Source organism: Papaver somniferum, chromosome 11 (assembly GCF_003573695.1).
Source record: "Papaver somniferum cultivar HN1 chromosome 11, ASM357369v1, whole genome shotgun sequence".
Lineage (NCBI taxonomy): Eukaryota > Viridiplantae > Streptophyta > Magnoliopsida > Ranunculales > Papaveraceae > Papaver > Papaver somniferum.
Window position 1 is genome coordinate 30,625,960 of NC_039368.1, and position 24,863 is coordinate 30,650,822.

Sequence of the window (24,863 nt, forward strand, 5' to 3'; positions counted from 1 at the left end):
CATGGCAACATAAAATTTTCAAAGTCTTAACTTTGTTCCAATTAAAGGAACACTCGATTGGAGGAAGACCTCTTATGTAACACATACATAACGAATAACGGATTCAGATTTGTATAGTAAGATGTCTCGTTTTATAGTGAACGATCAAGGCTAGGTTATTTGAGATTGAAGTAAAAACTTACAATTCAAAAATGACGACGGTACCAAGTCCACCACAATCTTTTCGATATCAACCTATAAATCTGATACCTTGTGTGATCTAATATAGACAGAGAGTGTCAATAATATGGTGACAACAAGGTATGCACATGGTATACAGTATAAGTCTGAAACCGAACCTTATCTATTGGGATCGACCCAAGTGTTTAGATTAGCGTACGCTGTACAGTGTATTTACTTGTAATTATAACTAAAACAATAATCGTAATTGCGGAAAGTAAAAGTAAAGACACAACAAGATTTTTTTAACGAGGAAACTGCAAATGCAAAAAAAAAAACAAAGGGACCTAGTCCAGTTTTGAACACTCTCAGAATTAATCCGATGTACAAAGACTACTACCAACTTTGTATAGTTGAGACCAAGTAAACTACCCATAGTTACCTAGTTTCTTCAGTATCCCTGCGCCTACAACCAATCTGGATAAGGAAAGTGAATCCTAATATAGAGTCCATTATCTTAAGTTGCTTCAGCTGCTGTGAAGACTTCAAGCACTCAACTCCTTTGGATCGTCTTCCGAAACAATAAAGGAATAATATGTTCAATAATCACTCTTTCAATCTCAAGCAGTAAATCAGAGATTATATGTTGAGTTCAACAAAGGCTCTTCCGTTTAATCTAATGAATTCCTTTGTTGAGTAAGATCTACCAAGATAACCAGCTCGACGTATACAAACTATCAGATTCAGATACTGAATAATACCACCAAATAATAGTTAGTCGATGTACTGCAACTAACAAATAAAATGTCTATAAAAAGATAGACAAATTCTAGTAGGATCCCAGCTGATAAACTATGTGCACGAAGATAAATCACAAAGATATGGAACTAATAAGAAATCTTTTTGTTTTCAAATCTTCAATGTCTTCTTCTATACTTGGACAAACAAACTTGATTCCCTTGTAGTCGATCACGCACAAAATGGAGTTTGTTAACAATGAATGATAACAAACATATCATCAGATCTAAAAAAGGATCTGATCCATATTGATCCTTTATCTAGTTCGAGAGACCTTATATCAGAAGAGAAGGTTCTTGAAATAAACAAGCTAGGTGCAATCAGGGTTCAACCACCGTTAGTCAATCAAATAAACTAGTGTCCCACCATCAGTACTATCTAGACGCTTCTAGATCCCATAGAGTCTTAAACTAGTGTCCGTAAGAGATTTCACTTAATTAGGTTACTTTCCTCTCCGATATGGTATTACCAGTAATACTATTAGTTGGCTACAATAGGGACTACAAAATAAAGTGCCTGCCTCGGGATAAGTTTGTAAGAAGAACAAACTTCACCATTTATAGACCAGGATAGTTTGGACACCAAGGAATTTCCATAACAAAAAATATTATCAAGATATGCAATAAACACAATTTTAGGTTTTGTCTAATTCCAACCAATATCCAACTATAATACCGAAATCCCTCTTGGATGACAACTCAACATTAGTTGGTATACAAGTATGCTTTACTAATATACCTTCCATTGATATGTTTTACTCGATGGAAAAATAAAACATATACATTCGAAAATCTCATTAGAAGATTCTTAAACATTTCGGTTTGGGATTCCACCTTGAGTATCAAGGAATATCTTTGACAATAAGAGATAATATTTATATACATGTTCAAATTACTAATAATGTCAGCATCATAAACTTTGTTATTTTGCGAACCCAGCTTCAAAAATCACACGAAAGTGTAAGTGAGATCGGAAACCGGTTTACTATGGATCCCCAATAGGGATCAGTCCTGCTAGAGATCCCCAATGGGAATGGGACCACCAATCCATTGATTTCTTTTAAATATGGAACAAGTTTTGTAAGTGTACTTCCTTAAACTCATGTAATCAAACATAGTTTTCTAGGCATGAAATCAGCCATTGGTTCATTACACAATCTAGTAACAAGTTAAAAAGATAGTGTTTATGTCGCAACTACGAAGTTCAAAAGATAAGCATTATACTTTGTGATTCAATATACATAAGTTGTAAAACAAATTATGTATTCTTCCTTGACACTTTCATAATAAGATGATCCAGTCTCTAATACTAGAGTTATATATATATATATAACTTTGCATGTTATGTTTTTAATCTAATCGACTTGAAAGTAACGTAAATAGAAATAGAAACCAGTCAAGTCTTGTATTACTAACTGTTAGTACCTATAAATTAATTCTAGGAAAAACGAACGTACCGATGTGATACTTTTTTTTAGGTTCGAATACCAAAATCGAACAGGACAAGCCTGAACTGCGATAGTAGCTGTTCCGTCCTGCTTCGATCACGAGGAGGGGAAGATGGGTTGATCTCAGGGGAGGGAAGCAGAATTTTTGTTGAGAAAATGGCAATGGTATTTAATTGTGTGAGTTGGGTATTGAAAACTCTGAAGAATAACATAGCTTTTGGGTAACAAAGCTTGTTCTGTTTTCTGGATAGGCTAAGTAACATATTTATAGTAGTTTTGAATACACAATGTCAATTTCTTAAGTTGTGGAGGTCGTGGGATATGGAGAGATGGAGATGATGGGATAGTGCGAGATAATTTAGGGAAGTTTATAGAAATCTCTTTTATAATTCACCCACTATATTTCCTAACTGTTGTAACCATGCCACTACTCTAACTTTTCACATGGGGTGTTTTCACGCCGCATGTTTTCGTAGACCACCAAACCAATACCCCATGAAGAATCCCCCCATGTGACGTATTTTGATGTTTCTTAGGTGTTTTAGGTGAATCATTGATCTCATCTTATTTTGGATAAATCGTAGCTGTTGATATGATGTATGCCTTATAGCCGTGCTAAATTAGAGTTGTTGTGAAAACAACTCAACCAAAGACATCCGTGAGATTAGGGCATGCATGTGTCATGTTGAGGCGTACAAGGATAACTTGGCATGCTAACGACTAGTTAATGCGCTATAATTTATTGTGACATGCTAATGGAACAAAAGTGGCATAGTGCACGCGTGTTTTATGCCACGGTCAGAATAAAGAGAAATATTTCAGGCTATAATCTACATGCGAGATACTGGAGTGCTAAATTACCGTGTGGCCTTTGAATATCCTATTTTATAGTGATAAAATAGTAAGTGGCATGGTGGCCTAAAATGGCGCAGTGGCGCTATGTTTGGCCTAATGAGCTAAGATCCAAAAGATGACTCAAATAACTTTGGCCTCAGCGCCACAACTAGTATTGGATCTAATTGAATCTATTGGCGCGATACGGCATGGAAGTTTAATGCCATATTAGGGCTTTGCGCAGTGTGGCCTTAAATGGCGCGCGCTTTGGTGTCTGGCTCGGTAAGCTGCGATTTTGTAGCAGCTTGACATATTTCCCATAGTCACGGCCAATACGAGAGAGATGGCCGGGATATTGCTTATCCATGATCTAAATAACTTAACCTACAGTCCAGGGGAGATATAGTGGCGCACTCTACACTCGAGGAGGTATGTGGTATGTTGTGGCATGGGCTATGGCCTTGGCCGGGACTGCCAAAGGCCAAGGATAGTGTGCGGACCATGCCATGGACTTGGACGTGGTGCCAAGAACGAGAATAGCGCTCGGGGTTTTTCCATGGCCTTGGCTATAGATGCCAAGGCCGAAAATGGCGCGCGGGACCTTGCAATGGCCTTGGCAAAATCTTCCAAGGCCGTGAATGGCGTGTAGGACCTTGCAATGGCCTTGGTCAAAGCTGCAAGGTCGAGAATGACGCGCGGGATTACGCCATGGACTTGGCCAAAGCTGCCAAGGCCGAGAATGATGCGCAAGATCACTCCATGGACTTGTCCAAAGATGCCAAGGTCGGGAATGACGCACGAGATCACAACATGGCCTTTGCCAAAGCTTCCAAGGACGGGAATGATGTGCGGCGTATGCCATGGTGCGGTAGTGGGTATGCCACATGCTATATTTCGCCAGATTGTGTTTTGCTATGCTTTGGACTTAGCCAATTGTTTTGAGATGATTTCATCCAATCCATTAGTCCATTCTTATTTTATCCAAAACGCTATGAGTTACAATATCTATATTATGGTCTTACCCATAGTTGGCTGAGGTTTTATAGGATATGCAGTATATTCCACGGATTTGGCTAGGCCTAGCTGATAGGCCACAATACTTATGATGTGATTTAATCCAGGGTTTGAGTTTAGGGCAATATTCCAGGCCTAGATTCGAGGTGTAATGTTATTCCAGTATGAATTTGAATACGATAGTGCCGCTATAGCATGTTCAAGGGACTCGGCCGTAGGACTTTGCGACTTGAGACGATACTGATATGACTATGTACTAAATATGATACTCTCAGTAGCTGTTAATTCAATAATGTCATCAAATCCTATCCTGATATGAATAATGCCATGTATGCGACATACAAGGTACATACATGATGTCACACATAAAATAACGAGGTTTCTGTTGGGGAAAGCCTTGAGATCTTGCATGCATATACACTTCTAGAATAACTATAATATTACTGGGTACGTTAATCGAATACACTTTATTGATTCTCTTGTGGAATACAAATTGTTTTGATATAGATTAAATAATCTCGATGTCGGGTTAGGGATTTTTATCATAATTTTATAGTTAGGTCAATGCCAATTTACTACAAATACCCTTGTCAAAAACTCACCATCACCACTAACCTAAAGTATAAGGATGATGCCGACATGTCTTTAGAGTAATTCTTATATGTTTCAATATTTATAGACTTCCTAGTCTAATCAAGCAACTTTGAGTTTTGGTACTAAAATATGAAAACCAGCCTTGACATACTAAAGCTTGGCGGGTCAACCGACCAATGCGCTAACAATTTCAAATACTGTCAATGATGCTCAAAATAAGTTCTTTTCTTGGATACAAAACTTGTTTGTTTTCTTAGTTAAAATTTAACATGCATTTAATGTCTTTGCTGAGCAAAGAAGCATGTGAAGTTGAGTGCTAAATAATTACCATAAGTAACTACTTCAATAGATTGCTTCTAACTTGTTGCGGTCAGGTTTATGCAACAATTTCAACTAACTAAATTAAGATACAAATTTGTCTCTAAAGTTTGATTTACTCTTACAAGGAGAGGTTAAGTTTTTACCGCTTGGAAGCACGGCATAAACGGTAGCGGAAAACGTATAAAAGTTCTCATTGAAACAAAAAAAAAAGTTAAAAAAATTTCAAATTTAGTTTTGGAATATATGTTCTTTTTTGTTTGTAAACTTAAGAGAAAAGTAAGTATCCAAGAGAAATCGCTCCAATTTAAGATCGCCAACTTAAATGGCAAAAAAGAAAGCAAAAAATTACAGCTATTATAAATTTTCGTCAACTTAGGTTCGCGAACTCAACATGTAGGTTTTCGAAATCAAATTTCAAAATAATCTTTATTAGAAAATTGCTAGACTTGGGTTCGAAAACTCACCTGAGTAGGTTAGTGAACCTAGTGAGGAAAAAGTTGTCAGCAGAAAACTACTTGACCAAGGTTAGCGGTCCCAAATAGTGGGTTTGCGAACCTAAACTTTTATATATCACCCGATTTTTCTCCTTTGATTCTTGATTTCGAATCTTAACAAGTGAGAGCATTAACTTCGAGACCTCACAAATCTTAGCCAAATGCTAGTGCGTGACAGGAACTTCTTTATATGTCATTCAGACGCAAAACCGAAACAAATAGGTAGATAGAAGGGAAAATTGCAAAATAAAGACAGGTCTTCTTCGCTAACCTTTGATAAAGTTCTTCAATGATGTCTTCATATGTTCTTCAATCTTCAAGGGTAATTTTGAGTGAATTCTATAACTCCACTCATAAATCTAACATAGTCTTAACTCCAAAGCAGATTTTAAGAAACTTACAAATTGATAAATAATTTTGGTGTTTAAAATATGATAAAACACTTGACATACGAACGCCTGTGGCTGTGGGCTCAACCAAGCATTCCTTTAGCAAAGTAAATATATGCGCATTACCCTAACAATATCTTGTATAAAAAGAAATTTAGATGATCTTCAGATGATATTGATCATTTAGATAGAGATTTAATTTGAGTATATATCTCAAGGCTTTCTTAATACTTGGATATACCCCAACACATGGTCTTACTCTGGGACTTAAAATTCTTAATCTCCACAATTTTATTTTATTTTAGAAGCTTTACATTAATTATAGGGTTACATTTGGGAATAAGTTTCAATAAAATTAACTATCTCTCGTTATTAATCGCATGATTTAAGACTTTAAGGATATAAAAGAAAATAGTTTTTAATTGGTATACCATATATGTTAAAGCATGCTAGGTTGAACCCCACATGTGTAGGCCAAGTTTGTATATGGTCAATGCTTAAATGTAAAAATATATCTTGAGCTATCAAGTATACTTTTTTGAGTTTAGATTTTAAAGTCTTAGGTTGGGATCTGTCCTCTCCGCTGATTTCAAGCATAAATTGAAAACTAAAGATTGAAGACTCAAGGAGCAAACATCAGGATATCCCAATCAATATAATATTCTATAAGAGGTGTATAATTCGAACTACACATATTATCAAAATAATTGGTTAGACTTACGCTTGGCATCGCCTAATTAATCTTGAGATCATAAGCATATAAAGATTGAGCATGCCACGTAGGAGATACGACTATACAATCCAATGCTCATAGGTGCCATTTGAGAAAATATTTGAACAACAATTTATTCGATAAGTTTCAAAACCATGCTACGGATTTCAAAACAACCTTGGCATATATATATATATATATATTTATTAGTATTATTCATGTCAGGTTGTGAAACTAGCTATTACGGAAAGATTTACATAACCATGGTATACATGAGAAATGAAACGTTGTACAAAGAAAAAGGTTTTGGAACCACTCTTGTTTTGGTTTTGAAACTCACCCCTCAACTTGCACTATGCAGTGCACATGTCTTTGGTATAGTTCAGCTATGTTTTAAACCAATGTCTACAAATTTTTAGGTATGGTAAAGATTATATAGAAAGTGTGTAATTGTGGAATAAGTCAGGGTTCCGCTTGCTAAGGTTGTAATTCTTAAAAACGTATTCTCGAAAAATACGGTTATCCTAAGAAATAATTATGTCGTTACATAAAGAACATGACTTGATACTTGGAAAAAACCTATAGGCTACAAATAATAAATGACTTCTGACAGCTTGAGCATTGCACCCTAGCAGTAGATTATTAAAACGAAGTGAAAAGACGAGGGTACCAAGTACACCACCATCTTTCGAATCCAATGGCCTTCAAGCATACGATTAGAGAGAATGTTTTTAGAATTAAATAACTTTAATGCGGAAACAATAAAAGCATACAGACACAACAATTTTGTTAACAAGGAAACCGAAAATGTAGAAAACATCTAAGACCTAGTTTAGTTTTGGATACTCTCAGAATTAATCCGCTATACAAAGAATACAACCAACTTCGTACAGTTGAGACCAAGTATACTAACTCCAAGTTACTCAGTTTCTTTAGTATCCCTGCGCCTACTACCAATCTGGTCTATGCACTTGAATCCTAAGATAGAGTCAACTATATTAAGTCGTTATACATGCTAATGAAGACTTATAACACTCAACACCTTTGGATCGTATTCCGAAACAGTAAAAACTAATCTGTTTCATTAACCGCCGTATTAATCTCCCAGAACAACAAATTAATTAATCAGAGATGTATTGAGTTACAAGGGTTCTCTCGTTTAATCAATGTAAACTCATTTGTATCGGTTAGATCAACTAAGATATAAAGACTATCAGAGATAATCAATCTTAGATCTAAGTATATAAAATTCGGATCCTAAAGATTGTTGATGGTGGATTTTCAGCAAAGTCTGAAACCGTAAATTCAAGATACTGCATGTTTTTGACCCGACTTTAGGAATGCATGTGACGATTCACGTATTTTATGATTCGTGAACCGTTTTCACGATCTCTGGTCGATTACCTCTCAGAGCCACGATGAATATAATTCTCGAAAGGCCTCCCACTTGCTGAGCGTTCGATGCTGCGCATTTCATCGTGCCTGTCTATGTAGAAGAAAGATTGGGCGGTCCTCCATACATAATTGTTTGTTGAGAGGGCAAAACGCCTTCAGGACGTCGGCGACACTTGTTGTTCCCTGACTACATAGAGAGACATGCCTCTACATAGAAGAACGATTGGGCGGTCCTCCATACATAATTATTTGTTGAGAGGGAAAAACGCCTTCAAGATGTCGGTGACACTCATTCGTTGTTCCCTGACTATGTAGAGAGACCGTGTATAGATTCATGAAGTTCTCCATAGATAATTGTTTGATGTGACGGCAAAACTCCTTCAGGACGTTAACAACGCTGCACGTTGTTCCCTGACTATGCACCTTTCAGAAGGAGTATGATGCTTCAACTATCTCATATCTCGATTCTACAATAAATTAATTCTACCGTGACATTCACCACTAAAATCCTAGAAGATAATCTATTTTATCTCATTATTCCGATTCCATGGTCGAATCCACGGCCGATCCCATGGAATGGTAATAGATAATTTTATTATTCCGAATCCATAGTCGAATCCACGGCTAATCCTATGGGTTGATAATAAATAACTATTCATCTTTATTACTCAGTTTCATGAATCATTCTCCACTGAATTTCATAAATTGGTAATAAATACTTATAGGGCGTCTGACCGTCATCGAGTAAGTCCTGAGAAAATGGTGCGTGTATACTCGAAGAATAGTGCACAACGAGCACCCAAACACACGAACGAATGATCGAAATATGGACGAACGAGTGACCCATTGAAATAAAACAACAATTAATAAAATAGGGAAAGGCGTGGGGACGGGCCCACCGGCCGGCCGGCCGGTCATGTCGTGTCCGATACCTCCCTTATATTATTTTCACTAATATTTTTTATTTCCTCTCTCATCTCAAAGGGATTCCCTCATCTCACAGGGTTTCCCTCACTTGGGAAAACTCCCTCGTTTGAGAGAAACTCTTAGGTTTCCATGCTTTCATCGAACAAAAATAAGAAAAAGGTGTCACGGGAGTGAACCACCTAGACGACCGTCCAATCCCTAGCTGTGGCCGGTCCCACACCTCAAAATTCCTTATTTTCTCGTATTACTATTTCCATCATCTCATGGAACTCCATCGTTTGACCGAAAACCCTAGTTTTTCAATATTTTCTCAAATATTGCTCAAACCATGGAAGAGCCAAAAGGTCAAACGATCGACCAACCACAGGATTCCCACGTTAAACTTAAAATATTATTATTTTAATATTTTCAAATTATCTGTCGCATGAGCAAAGTTCTTCTTGCTCATTCGAGCAAAATTGAGAGTTTCAGTCAAGATCAAACTCTTCTGAAAATCCAAAACATTGCTCGAAGCGATCGTCAGAAAATACCAAAACTCTCAGGACTGAGACATGGACATGGTAGTGACACGGCCATGCTGCCTTGACCGACCAAGGCCGTCCCTAAGGCTTGCAAGGATCCGGTCCCACACATTCTCACGGTTTTGACCTAATTTGCTAGCAATTGCTCAAATTGGGTCCAAACTCCCTTCAACCGACTTGGAACTCGCTCAAACGACTGGCAGCCGGTCCCACAACCACCAAGGGTCGGTCCCATGCCTCCTTGGTCGGTCCCTCATCTCTCCACAATTAGGTTTTACTGCCTAACGCTCACTCGAGCACTATTCTAGTAAATGATCAACACTAGCATTTGATCATTCTTTCACCAATCAAAGGACCCTGGAGCACGCTCACTCGAGTATTTTGGTACCACATGGTCGTCCATCATCCCATGTGGTCGGTCCCTCCTTTACTCAATAGCTAATTCATCAATTTGACGAACAATTGATCGAAAATTAGAGTTTCGAACAAACGCTCGCTGAATCACAATTCTGAGCAGTTCAAACACTAATAATTTTATGATTGATACAACAATCAACATCTAAATTAATTATATAACATTCGGCCCCGCCAATATTTTAATTAATTATTATTTGGTCACACTACCAATATTCCATCGAATGAGCAATACTTGCTCAATTGCTTGAATATTGTTCCAACTATTAATATTCAGTAATTCACTGAACGAGCAATACTCGCTCAATTGCTAAAATCTTGATCCAGATATCAATATTTAGTAATTCATCGAGTGAGCAATGCTTGCTCATACGCTCGATTCATATATTAATATTCAGCAATTTATCGATCAATTGCTGGAGTAATATTTACTCAGACTATCACATTCATTCAACCTAGCAGATGCTCGATCCATGAGTCATAGAGCATTCGACTATCATGCTCCACTAAACAAAACTTAGAACCATCGTCTAATCAAATCAAACGACTGACTAGTCAAATCTACGTTCGTGAGACATCAATCACGTCACATGGGGGATATCCATTAGGGTTTTGGTCTGGTGGCCTACAACACGTGTGTTCATCCACGATGAGAAATGTGAGTAAGTCGTGTAAGCGGTTGAGGGAGTTAGCAAAGTAGTGGGTGGACAATCAACCAACCCTCTCACGTACGAGGAACTGGTGAAACCATGATCCCACTTTCCCACTCTTTCACTCGAGCAACCGTCACACTTACTGGAAATCAATGTGTTTAAACTTTTTAGCGGTATAAATAAGTCTCTGAGTCCATGATTGAAAGTAAGTAGGAACAGAACGAAAAACACATAGGAAGTCCACGAGATATTGAACAGACAATCCATCGTCTAACCAAGAAATCATCGTGTGACCAACACTCTTTCAATCACTCATACTTATTCATCATCTGCAGAAACCCATAATACATTCACAGATTACCATTGATCTCACACACTTCTCAGCTTCCCTCCTACAGATCAACCCTATTCCCTCTTTGTGTCCTAATTGACTCTGGAACGACCATTTACTTGGTTTAGGCCGGAGTCTTACAGATTGATCTCTCGAACTTAAAAGCACTCCCGTGCAGTGCATCTGTTTGAGGTTAGGAAGTTTGCTCGGTTGAGGAGTCTTCGATCGCTCGATCGTCTCTTTGTTCCCTAGAAAACCAGAAACTCGTTTTTTCCCATCTACAAAGATAAATGACAAATGATAGATTATCTATATATACAACAAGTTATAAAAGGTCTATCAAAATAAACGAGCTTGTCGGATCCCAGTCAATCAAGTGTGCACGAAGTATTATCACAAAGATCAGAATACCAATAAGAAAATATTTTAATCTTCAAAATCTTTTGTCTTTAAAGTATTTGCACAAACAACTTGATTCCCTTATGATTGATCACACACAGAACAGAGTTTGTTAACGTTGGATGATCACAAGTCATATCTTCAGATCTTAAATAAAATATCAGATTTGAAATCGTCAATCCTTTATCTGGTTCGAGTGACTTTATATCATAAGAAAAGGATTATAGAATAAACAAACTAGGTAACATCAAGGTTCAACTATACCGTTAATCAATCAAATCAATAATCGAACACTAAAATAAGAATACAATTATAACTTCCCATCAATGGTACTACTAGATGCTTCTTGATTCCAAAGAAGAATCTAAATGAAGCAGAAGTAAGAGATCTCACCTAATTAGGATACTTTCTTCTCAAATGAGTATTATGAGAATACTGCTAGTTAGCTTACCTTATACCAACTAAAATAATCAAGTATGTGTGTTGCAGGATGAGTTCGTAACAAGAACAAAGTTCACTATTGATAATTACCAAGGAAGTTTGGACACCAAGGAATTCCAAATCCGAAAACACTAAAAGATACACAATAAATACTTATTTTCGGTTTTGTAAATTCCAACTGTTGTCCAACTAATATGCCGAAATCTCTTATGGATGGCAACCAAATATTAGATAGCATACAAGTATACTTTACATATAATATCCACAGATATGCTTTAATTACTGGAAAATTAAAGATATATAAATTTCGAATATCAAATAAGATATTATGAAATATTTCGGTTTGGGATCTCACCTTGAGTATCAAGGAAAATACTTAAGCATTAAGTAGTAAGATTTTAGCACATGTTAAAAATATTATACAAACACCTTTTGAACTTTCCATAATAACCAAACCCAATTTTCGACAGCTAACAAAACCTTAAGATTATACCCGGATCGAAAAAAGTTTTAAATTTTTTATCATTAGGGATCGGTCTTGCAATATATCCCCAAGTAAGGGATCAATCATAGTATAGATCCTTGTTTAAGGGATCGGTCCTAGAATAGATCCTTTGATTCCTTTCAGTTACGAAGCAAGTTTCGCAAGTCAACTTCCTTAAACTCATGTAGTTAAACATAGTTGCTATACATGGAATCAATCCAAAGTTCAACACACTAACTAGTAACGAATTACAAACATAAAGTCATGTCACATTTACGAAGTTCAAAATATAAACGTTATACTTCGTAATACAACATACCAATGTTGTATGAAATAACTTGTATATACTTCCTTGACACTTTGATCGTAGTGGAATGATCAAGTCACCAATACTAGAAATACATAAGTATACTTCATATCTTATGTTTTCACTCTAAATAACTTGAAAAAAATGTGGATATAAATCGAAACAAGTTAAGTTTGTACTACTAACCTCGAATAGATGGATGATGTGTGCGTTGATGCCTATACGCGTTCAGGTTCTTAAGATTAACACGAGCTTGTCTCAACGTTTATAATATTCTTATTATAACCTAATGAAGTTGACTCTAGTAATCTAATCAAGCAGTTTCGAGTTTTGGAACTGAAATATGACAACCAAACTTGACATACCAATGCTTGGTGGGTTCAACCGAGCAAATTTGTTACACGAAGTAAGTACTTCTCGTGAGGAAAATTAAAATATTTATTTTGTTGAAACTCAAGCGTTCATACTCGAATAAATAAGTGTCACAATATCGAGACCATGTGTCAGTCAAGCAAGTATTTTTTACCAAGCTTCGAAAATTTACTTTGTCACCTCAAGAGTTTTAATTCTCTATTCTAACATATTCTAACCTAATGAAGTTGACTCTAATAAACTAATCAAGCAACTTCGAGTTTTGAAGCTGAAATATGACAACCAAACTTGACATACCAATGCTTGGTGGGTTCAACCGAGCAATACTATAACACGAAGTAAGCACTTCTCGTGAGGAAAATTAAAATATTTACTTTGTAGAAACTCAAGTGTTCATACTCGAATAAATAAGTGTCATAATCTCGAGACCATGTGTCAGTAAAGCTAGGATTTTTTACCAAGATTCGAGAATTTACTTTGTCACCTTAAGAGCTTTAATTCTCTCGGTCATGATTTTGTTAAGGATATGTATTGAGTACTTAAGATTTACCATAGCGAGGTGATAATCAAAGAGCTCATACTTCTAGTACCAGGCCCAAAAACCATGATTTTGGGTATTTAGTAATTGTATTGAATTGGTGAAACGAAGTGCTCAAGAGTTTTTTCATTAATTTGGATAAGCTTAAAATTTAAGGTTACAATATATCGGTATGGAGAAATACATACTTGAATCCCATAAGCATACTGCTTGGTTGAAATGGGTATTCCTGGAGGCCATGGGTGTTATGTCTTCCGAACATACTAGTGAGCAATACCTAGATACCAACGGACGAGTATAAGGTGACTCATGTGGTTTTTCTGTTAATAAGGAGTAAGTGCGGGAGTATTGCAGGTTATTGATCTAGGATTGTCAATAATTGTTAAAAGGTTATTGAAATGTTTTTCAGGTTATTTCCTGGAACCGCACCGGAGCCAAGTGTATTGAGTCCCCAAACATGTTTTTTTCTTGGCTAGTTTTACTCAAAATTCTCGGATTTTACCTAGTTTTGCTTGGACTTATTTTTTTTTCCATCTTTTTTCTTAAATTTAATCTTTCATTAGAATATTTAGATAGATATAATATAACTTCGTACGAGAATTTATTAGATTCAAGTCGACATGAAGAAGATAAAATAAATTTATCATAAATTTCAAAGACACAACATGCACCCGGACCTGACGGGTTTTTAGGTTTTTAATCGGGTCCGGTTTCGGGTCCACTAAGTTAGGACCCGAACCCGAACCCCTTTTTTATTGGGTTCGGTTCCGGATCTAGTAGTAGCCGGGAGGTACCAGACCCGTCGATAGCCCTACTAAGATCTCTTGCAAGTTTCATTAGGTATTTGACATAATATCTTTATCTAGTGAGTATATTTATTATGGATATGGTCCTAAGATTTTTCAAATGTTTGGTAGATTTTCTCGCTAACATAATTCGTGCGTATTGCTTTTAATTTATATCCTTAATATATCATTTATTTTTATTTTATAATCAAAGTGAAAATATAACGTGGTTAAAGTTTTTGTCTTTCTACGAATCATCTCTCTGTAAGATCAAACAACAATTTCCAATTACAGGTTATTATTTAAAAAGATCTCGATGATTTACTCGCTAACCTCGCATTTTTAATACAAAATGTTCCTCAATATTTTTCTTTGAAGCAATATTTCTCAATATATAGAATCACAAAACAATCGACTTATGCTTAAAGTTCTTTCCCAATTTTTATGAAATTCGTAGATACGTATATAATTCGTGATGTTTTTAAAAACCCATAAGTTGTACACCTATGAATATGATCGATTAAAATGCAATATTAATTCTTCTTATGCATGATTAAAAAAAGAATCCTCAATGATTTGCGGAATTATCGATTTACGCTATAACCCATCCGACATAAATATTTATGAGATCAAATAAATATCTTAGAATAACATAAATGTAAAAAACTCATGCTTTCCAGACTCAAGTTTTTGAATACACCGAATTAACGAGTATGAATGCTAGTAATGTCATAAAGCTAGAAAAATATATTAGTAATTTAAGCTTTCACTAGATATCACACCAACATCTTTTAGCATTTTTCTCTTGTTTAAACGCCAAACAATATTTACGAAATAATTCTTAATTGATGACCAAAGAGAGTCCTTATACATGCTTACTTGTGAGGTAAAATTGCAAATATTTTTTTTCCACCATTTTAGTTTTGCTTTTTTCTTAACATATCCAAATATAAACCACGTTTGTTCAGATTGCAACGGAATAATAAAATTAAATAACTGCTTAGCCTTATATTTTGTTTAACTTGATGTAGTTTAAAAGATACTAGTACTAGAATAGAGAAGAGTTTAGCACAGTCGTTAAAAATCCTGAAAGTGTTGTAAAAGCCTTTCAACAACTATTGTAAATATTGATTTTCAAATTTCTTCAATGTAACTCAAATATTTTCATATTAGAATCAAAATCTTTTGATTGCTCTATAGCCTAACGCTAACATATTCAAAATTTGATAGCCTAAATGACCAATGAATTTGAAAAAAAAATTAAGATAATAGTTGCAAAAAGTCTAATCTTTATCAATCCCTATCGGATCCAGAATTAATGGGTTCAGAAACTGAAATGTACATAGAAAAACGAGCGATACTCTTGACCAGTTTCGAGCACTATCTAAATCTAAATTAACTAAACCAGAAGGGACTCGACCGCTAATGGAACCAAAGTGAGATATGTTACTTTTTTTTTTCTTTTATCCACAAGGCGTATTACCTATTAAAATATATTTTGGTTCATATCTCCTAGAATGTTGTCATTTTGAGATAGCAATAAGAAAAAATAACATAAATATTATTAGTGATCAAATTACTTAATAATTAGCCATGATTCTGCAAAGAAAAAATCATTCAGATTGTCAGATTGGTCATCTGACTAATTGGTTTTGGACATGTCCAATTTAAAAACCAATAAAATAATTTACCTTTTCATTATAATTTTTCTTAAGTGAGCACTTTTTTTTTCTTTTTTTATAGCCCACCTTTTATTTTTCTAATACTGCATGAACAACCTCATACAAACATCGATTTCCATAAAAAGTGAGCACCAAAAAAGAGGTTAAGTAAGGAAAGGCCCGGTTCCTAAATGTAATCATGAAAACTGGTTTTCAGTGGCATGAAGTAATCAAGACTCATGAGTGACCATGGCCTTCCTCCTCCTCTGGACTCCAATAGTAATCTGACGGTTAACAGCAAATATGTGTGTAAAATCTCGATAATGATCTGAGAGAATCTTCAATGTTTTGAAATGTATTTTGTTTTCTTTAATGCTGTGTTTGAGTGTACACTTCGATTCTGATGAGAGTAGTTAGCCTTTTTAATTCATTGGCTGCAGACTGAAAGCAGTAGTCCTGCCACTGTTGTTGTTTTTTTTTTCCTCCTTCATTACTCTTTCTCAGTCTCTTTCTCTCTCCATAAAAAGTGAGGATTCTTTTGCGAATTCTTTTTTCTTCCCACAAACAAAAGCTTTTTCAAGAAACGCCAGCGGCTCTGTTTTTATTTTTTATTTTTCTTGTCTGCCATTAATATCTCCATAAATACTAGTCTTCAGCCTTTCAAGTGCCTCCTCTCCTCTCTGTTTGTTTTTCTCTCTCGTTTTCACTGTTGTAGTAATCAAAACACACTACAGCTGGAAAATATGAATTGAACCCTGTTTTCCTCCTTCACTTTCACTGTTTTTATGTGTTCATCATTCTTGCTTTAAAGTACGACTCACCTGTAAAAAAATCTCTGTTTTTATCCGAGTAGGAAAAAAGAAAGAAAGAATCGGATATTTTGTTTACTGACTTCTCATTAGGATCTCTATACACTTTATCCAGCAAAAACCCAGTGATTCTCTTCTTGTTTTAAGCTCACTAGAGACTTGTAGCTATCAAACATAAAACCCATTCAAACAAGTAAAACCAAAAAGGAATCTCTCCCACACATTTCCTAAACCCATCTATAAAAACCCTCATCTGGGTTTTGTGTTCAATCAGATTCTCCAACTTGGGTTCCTTTCAAACTATTCAAAATGATTACAGGAACTGATCTCTACCATGTTTTCACTGCTGTGGTTCCTCTTTATGTTGCTATGGTTCTAGCTTATGGTTCAGTGAAATGGTGGAAAATCTTTACTCCTGATCAATGTTCTGGTATCAATAGATTTGTTGCACTCTTTGCTGTTCCTTTACTTTCATTTCACTTCATATCAAGTAACAATCCTTACACAATGAACTTGAGATTCATAGCTGCTGATTCTCTTCAAAAGATTATAGTCTTGGTTGTTCTAGCCTTTTGGTCTAGATTCAGTGCAAATGGTTCTCTTGAATGGTCTATTACGTTATTTTCACTCTCTACACTTCCTAATACACTTGTTATGGGCATCCCTCTTTTGAAAGGAATGTATGGAGAGTTCTCTGGAAGTTTAATGGTTCAGATAGTTGTTCTTCAATGTATCATTTGGTATACTCTTATGTTATTCCTGTTTGAGTATAGAGGAGCTAAACTTCTTATTGTTGAACAGTTTCCTGATACTGCTGGTTCCATCATATCATTCAGAGTAGATTCTGATATTCTGTCTCTGGATGGGAAAGAACCATTACAAACTGAAGCTGAAGTTGGTGAAGATGGTAAACTTCATGTTACAGTCAGGAAATCTACTAGTTCTCGTTCTGAAGTGTTCTCTAGGAGATCTAATAATGGGCCACATTCAGGGGTTTCTTTAACTCCTAGAGCTTCAAACTTAACTAATGCTGAGATTTATTCACTTCAATCTTCCAGAAACCCAACTCCAAGAGGATCAAGTTTCAATCATACTGATTTTTACTCAATGGTCAATGGAAGAAATGTGAGCAGTACTAGTCCTAGACAATCTAATTTTGGGAACATGGGTTTTGATGAGGAAAATGGAAATGCAGGAGGGTTTCCAAGGAATACTACACAGCAAGGTAGTGGATACCCTGCACCTAATACTGGTATGTTTTCTCCTGTTGGGAAGAAGAAAAATGATGGAGCAAAAGATCTTCATATGTTTGTTTGGAGTTCTAGTGCTTCACCTGTTTCTGAAGGAGGGCTTCATGTCTTTAGAGGAGGTGCTGATTATGGCCATGAAAATGGTGGGATTGGAGCTCATCAGATTGAACCAAACCCAAAAGGTATACATCTTTTAGTTCCTGCAGTTCTATTTATAAATGCATGATTGCTTTTGTTTCTTGATGCTAGTTTAAATGCATGATTGATTTTGTTTCTTGATGTTAGTTAACAGAAAGTAATGTGTAGCTCAAAATTAGAAATAAAATCTTGCTTGATCTGTGTTCATTTCTTGTTATACAAGGTAGTTGTTCTGTATGCTTTTATAGTTACTGATTCTTAGATAATGTGAGTCAAAATGCATTGTGAAATCTTTCTAACTTCCAGTTTTGGCAAGTATCTTTTCTTGCCTTATGTTCATTGTGTATACTCACTTATAAATGATTGGGTTCTTCTATTCGTGATGTCAATCAACTGCTTTTAGGTAGGACTAGTTGTTATATTCTTGCGTCTAATGTTTTATTCCTGGTATAGACTTTTTAATACTTTCTTTTATTTGGTAATGCATTTGTGTAATCTGAATTGGGCTACTTGTAATAAATTTCAGAGTTTGAAGAATACCGCCGAGATGATCAGTTCAGTTTTGGAAATAGGCAAGCCATAAATGGTGGTGAACGAGAAGCACCAAATTTGACAAAGCTTGGTTCTAGCTCAACTACTGAGCTTCACCCTAAAGCTGCTTATGGTGAAACCAAGGCCACTACTATGCCACCAGCTAGTGTTATGACAAGGCTCATTTTGATCATGGTATGGCGAAAACTCATCAGAAATCCCAACACCTACTCGAGTCTCATTGGTCTCACCTGGTCTCTAGTATCTTTCAGGTATAAGCAAATCATTAGTCAAAAGAGTTTATACCTTCAATTCTAAGAACTGTATTCTTCTTACTTTCTTTATTTGTAATCTCTAATTATATATTCATCGACAGGTGGAACATCATTATGCCTGCAATCATAGCTAAATCAATATCGATTCTATCTGATGCTGGTCTTGGAATGGCTATGTTCAGTCTTGGTATGACTTTCAGCCTCTATGTTTTGGCATACATACTTATTCATGAGATTCTATAAATACTTGAAAAATTGAAGGTTTAACTAGGATTAGCTTGTGTAAATTGTCTTTGTTTTTTTGATTTGATTTACTCCAGCAAAATCATAACTGTTCTCTTTGTAGGTTTGTTTATGGCGCTACAACCACGTATGATTGCTTGTGGAAACAAAGTTGCTACATTTTCTATGGGTGTTCGCTTCCTAACTGGTCCTGCAGTCATGGCTGCGGCCTCTTTTATTGTTGGATTGCGTGGTGATCTCCTGCGCATTGCTATTGTTCAGGTAACGCCTCTTTTAATCCTATTCGATTGAATTCATGGCCTTTTATATTTGCATATGATTGTTGATTTCTTCCATATTCTAACTGCAGGCTGCTCTTCCCCAAGGAATAGTTCCCTTTGTGTTTGCTAAGGAATACAATGTCCATCCTAAAATCTTAAGCACTGGGTATGCATTCTACATCTCTTGACATTCCTTCGGAAGCTACTATGTTGATACTTAGATTATGGGGAATGTCCATTGTCTTGAGTTGCTATCTATAAATTCAACTTCAGAATTCAAGTTAAGATTGTGACATGCAATTCTAATCTGGAGACCATTTCTTTCATTGTCTCTGTGGTGCAGGGTTATCTTTGGAATGCTGATAGCTCTTCCCATCACACTAGTTTACTATATCTTACTTGGGCTCTGAAGGGAACAGCTCGCCACGCCTTTTTTTTTGGGAACATACTGTACATTTTTTGCCCCTTGTTGCTGATAGGGAATTTTGCTAGCAGCTGATAGTATTTCATGAAGTAGTAGTCACCACCAGTGTAGAAGGAGAAAGAAAGAACAGAATCTGGAATATGCTTTACATCAACTGACTTAGATAAAAGAGAATGAAGAGAGAAAAATTTGACCGTTGGGTAGATTTTTTTTTTGTTTAATTTGAATCTCAATTTTCTCTTTTAAATTGTAAAACAGCTATTAGCCTGTGTTACTTAGTTGGGATCAAAACAGATGCTACTACTTTTGCTGCAAGCTTCAAAGGAATTAGTGGTTAACTTTCTTGTCAATTCATATTTTGGTGCATATTCCTTTTATTTCCTTGTGGTTTGATGCTCGGGTAGCATGACACTCCTTGGTCGTATCTTAGTTGGAGATATCTTTCTTGTCAGGAATTCCTTTTTTTTAAGGATTTGGCAGAATCTTGTCATGTAAAATGCAGGATCGTCTTCTCTAAAAGTCCAAATATTTGTTAAAAATTCAACTTATCTTGCCAAGAACTATTAGCTTCAAGTACTAACCCGTAGATGTGTGATATGCCAAGATGCAGCTGAGTTGACACTACAGAGCGGCAAAGTACCTTAAACACATTTCATGTGCAGGACTCTGAAAATGGGTGCAAACTTAAGCGCTGCTATAGAATATGTGTATTGCGTAGTCGTTTAAATAATAAGTTGATAAGAATCCAGATGTGACTCTGATCTCCAGAAAATTGCAAAGTAAGATAACAGTCTCACTGCATCTAGGTTAGGAAAACTGCATTCATAGTCAACCTGCCGGCATTAAAGTTGCACAGAGATTTAGCACCAGAAGATTGTTCAATCCTATAAATTTTTTATGTGTCGCGGAACACAAGAAATACCTAACCAGTAGAGTAGACACAGAAAAGAAAACCAAAATGTTGGATAATAGGATTGGCAACGCTACCTATCTATCTAGGGAAGGAAGCCACAGTCTCATGCTTCATTAATGGGACGGACAGACAAACCGACAGACATGTTCAGTATCTATCTATACACGGGGGTAAGCGTGCTCTTAGGGATGCTCAAGCTCTAAACCTAACTTATGCGTCTAAACAGAAGCTGTATTCTTTTTAGGAGGAGGAGCATTTCTAAGATCAAATCCTATGGATAGTGTCGCTCTTTTATTTGAAGGAGTGAACTACCAATTTGTTCTAATTAAAAACTGGTGTGGGTAGTTTTTACTCCACTTTCATCCCTAACATGTTCATATACTCGTTCGCATGAACGAGTGCTAAGTAGTCTATACTAGACGGGGGACTGTCCCCCGTTTGAGAAAAAAAACTATACGGGGGACAGTCCCCCGTATATGAATTTTTTTTTGGTTGGACGGGGGACAGTCACTATCTCACGGGAGACTGTTCACCGGAAATGCTTGAAAATCAGATTTTTAAAATAAAGTTTTCCCTCCAACCATCATTTTATTAGTAAATTTTGGAAAAAAAACTCAAACAGGAGATGATTATCCGTGCAGCGTCCTTTTTTAATTTTGTCCATAGTAGCTTCACCCTTTCTATTGGACGAGTTCAAAGAGATAGTCTTCATTTGGGGAGTACCCATAGGATTCGCTCTAACCAAGCTATCTGTGTATCCAAAAGGTAAGATGCTCAAAATTATTTCTTATACTGACATGTTCCGACTACTTAAAAAGTTAATTTGGACATCAACGAAACATATGATTTGGTTCATTTTGGTAATATCAAAGGTTGTTCTATAGTAATTCATGGTAGTAGATGCTTTTCAAAAGAATAAAGGGATATTTATAAAGTACCCCTTTTTTGAAATGTACACTTCAAAAGTACCTACGTTTTTTACAAATTTTCTAAAGTATCCTGTTTTATTCAAAAGACAAATTCCATCCAGTTAAGTGCTAGGTGGTAGTTATCTTTCCTATTAAAAGTCCTATTTACCCCTGAACTACATCTCCTTGGTAGAAAGGATAATGATTCGACGATCCTGAAAGAGGGTGTAATGATCCTGTACTAGGATCGACGAACCTGAAAGTGGTGTAACGACCCTGAACCGGGCTCGACTAACCGGAAAAATATTGTAGAAGATTGATTCCCCCCAACCAAAAACCCAAGACACTTGGGAATGATGAACCCTTTCAGGGAATGATGAAACGAACCTGAAAATGATGACACGATCTTGAACCGAGCTCGACAAATTGAAAAAATGATGTAGAAGGTAAACGTACCGGCAAGTAAAGGATAAACAAGTAAATTTTAAAGAAAGTAAACTAGTGTTGACTAACTAGGATGGAAAACTAAACAGTTGGGATACTTTAGAAAATTTCTAAAAGACAAAGGTAACAGAAAAATGAGGTCAATAAAACAGGGATACTTTATAAATTCTCCCCAAAATAAAAGAATTCACTAGTACGTGTATGAAACAAAACAAGATACGTACAAACAATATTTAAGAATGTTTTAACACTGTCCTTTTCAAAATAGTATTTGATTCATGTCGAGTGACTTGGGCCCTGGTTTACGCCCCTGGTAATTGGTAAGCATTAAATTTGTTCCAATTTGACACGATAACTCACTTTGAAGCAGTAGTGTTCATTGCTGGATAACACTATTTTAGTGAGTATGAGGCTGGCAAGAATCAGTTGGAGATTATCTAAAGTCTATGAATAGCTTCGACAGCAATTGCACGGAGAAATCAAAATGCTGGGGCATATATTAACATGGTCGAGAGATAAGTGCACTAAACTTGTGAATTAGAAAGAAAAAAAAACAAAAAACCCTTGTGAGCCATCCATGATGGACTGCATATCAAGAGGTATCCAAAGTTGGTTATATTTTCCGATCCAAAAATTATTGTGGGAATTTTGTTGTGCTTCTTATAAGAATATGGTAAGCTTCGTGCAGCAACCGCCGGTATGTTCTGGATGCATTAAACTTAGGCATGTGCAAAGTCCGGTTTGGTTTTGGTTTTTTTTTGCATTGGACCTAGGCATGTGCAGCAATAACGGAAGTCAGGTTATGTTTGCCTGTTTTCCAACTTTATTTCTCTTAAAATACTCACTGGTTTTTGAAGCTCGTCACATCACGATGATGTAGCACTTAATAGCGTGTTTGAATACACATCTAGAAGTAGCTTTTTGACTTCTAGAAGTCAGTTTGGGTGTAGAATTTCAGAACGACTTCTCGAAGCAGAAAGGTCGACTTTTTGTGAAGCAAAATATCTGGACTTCTGACTTCTGCTTTTGGAGAAGCAGAAGTCAGAAGCAGAATTGTATCCAAACGCGCTATAAACAACTTGCACCATTCAAGATTTATCTTTTCTGCATTCGCCACACATCCTCGAGCTCCTTCAAGCGTCTTAGTTTCCTCTCCTTCAACGTCTTAGGTTGAAGTCAAACCAATGACAGTCTCCACTTGTTAACGTTTCCGTATTTTTTATAATGAATGATTATCATTTTTGACTTTTGAGGATTAGCATGAGCGAAGTGAGATAACTTCAAATCAAATACACTGGTGATAGGTTTCTTGAATCATGAGGTAGTCCTCCTTGGCATGTATTTAAACCTAGGCCAACATTCCTAACATAAAGCTGAATGCCATGCAAGAATAGGGGAACCATGCAACTACGGTAAAAACTCTCATCTTTCCTTATTGTGTTTGCAATTATTCTAGTATTTATTCACAGTTGGTTTATTTGCATCATTTAGACTTAAGATTTAGTTGGGGATTTACTTTCTTGCATACTTATTATCAGTGTATCAACATGAGGGTGATAGCGTGGAACTGCCAAGGTTTTTGCTAACAAAAAAACCAGGGATCACCTTAGAGATCTTATGCACAAATATGAGCCAGACATTATTTTCTTATCAGAGGCCAAGTTAGGAGAAGATAAAATGACAAAGTTTATTAGATCATATAAGTTTCCAAATTGTAATCTGATTCCTTCTAGGGGTTTAGCTGGAGGTTTAATCCTTTTCTGGAAAGATGGATTTCATTTTAGTATTGCCAATTCAGAATCTTGGATTATAAATTATTTGGTGCAGGATGATCCAAGTAAACCAGAATGGGTCCTTACTTGTATGTATGGGTTTCCCTACCCTAACCAGTAAGAAAAACAATGGACCTATATCAAAAATTTAAGCCAGGGTATTCAACAACTGTGGGTCATCATTGGCGATCTGAACTTAGTGTTTCCAAATGAAAGTAGAAAATCCATTGGCAGTACTTCCTTTTATAATTCTTATTCTACTACTTCTTCAAGGGATTCTTACTTCACTGATCTAACTCATGAGGTGGGTCTGGAAGACATGGGTTATACATGAAGATCATTTACTTGCTCTTCAAATATCCATGGTACTGGCATTCGCAGATCAAGACTAGATAGGGATGTTACAAATGAATATTTTGTCATTCATTTCCCAAATGCCAAGCTATTACATCTACCACAATTGGGGTCTGATCATTGCCCAATCATGTTGGATAATACTGCTTCAAATGGAGATAAGAAACACAATTGGAAGTACTTTCAGTGCTATGAGAAGGATGAGTCCCTAAAAAATGAGATCGTTTCAGCTTGGAATCATCAATTTAATGAGTCCCGTGCTTATCAATTCTCACGACATCTTATTCTTACCAGGAAGTTTGTATCAAAGTGGAACATGGATAAATTTGGAAATATCCAAAGCAATATCTTTCTTCTTCATCAACAGATGAAGCTATAAAGGGTGGCACTCAAGATAATAATACCACCAACCAAGTACAACAACTAGAGAATCAAATTGAGCACTGGCATCAAGTTCAAAATGAATACTGGGGACAAAAAGCTAGGGATGAGTATTATTTGGAGATGGATCGCAATACGAAGTACAATCATGCAAATGCAAATAAGAGGAGA

The 24,863-nt window shown here is 36.0% G+C and overlaps 1 protein-coding gene across 1 annotated transcript; it reads left to right on the top strand.

Moving 5' to 3' along the window:
- Positions 1–16,638: 16,638 nt before the first annotated feature.
- Positions 16,639–20,274, top strand: LOC113322708 (probable auxin efflux carrier component 1b). The gene is made up of 6 exons (XM_026570849.1): positions 16,639–18,231; positions 18,714–18,990; positions 19,095–19,180; positions 19,340–19,497; positions 19,586–19,662; positions 19,840–20,274. Exons 1-6 carry the CDS (start codon positions 17,109–17,111, stop codon positions 19,904–19,906), a joined length of 1,788 nt encoding a protein of 595 aa, XP_026426634.1. The 5' UTR covers positions 16,639–17,108; the 3' UTR covers positions 19,907–20,274.
- The last annotated feature ends 4,589 nt before the right edge of the window (positions 20,275–24,863 follow it).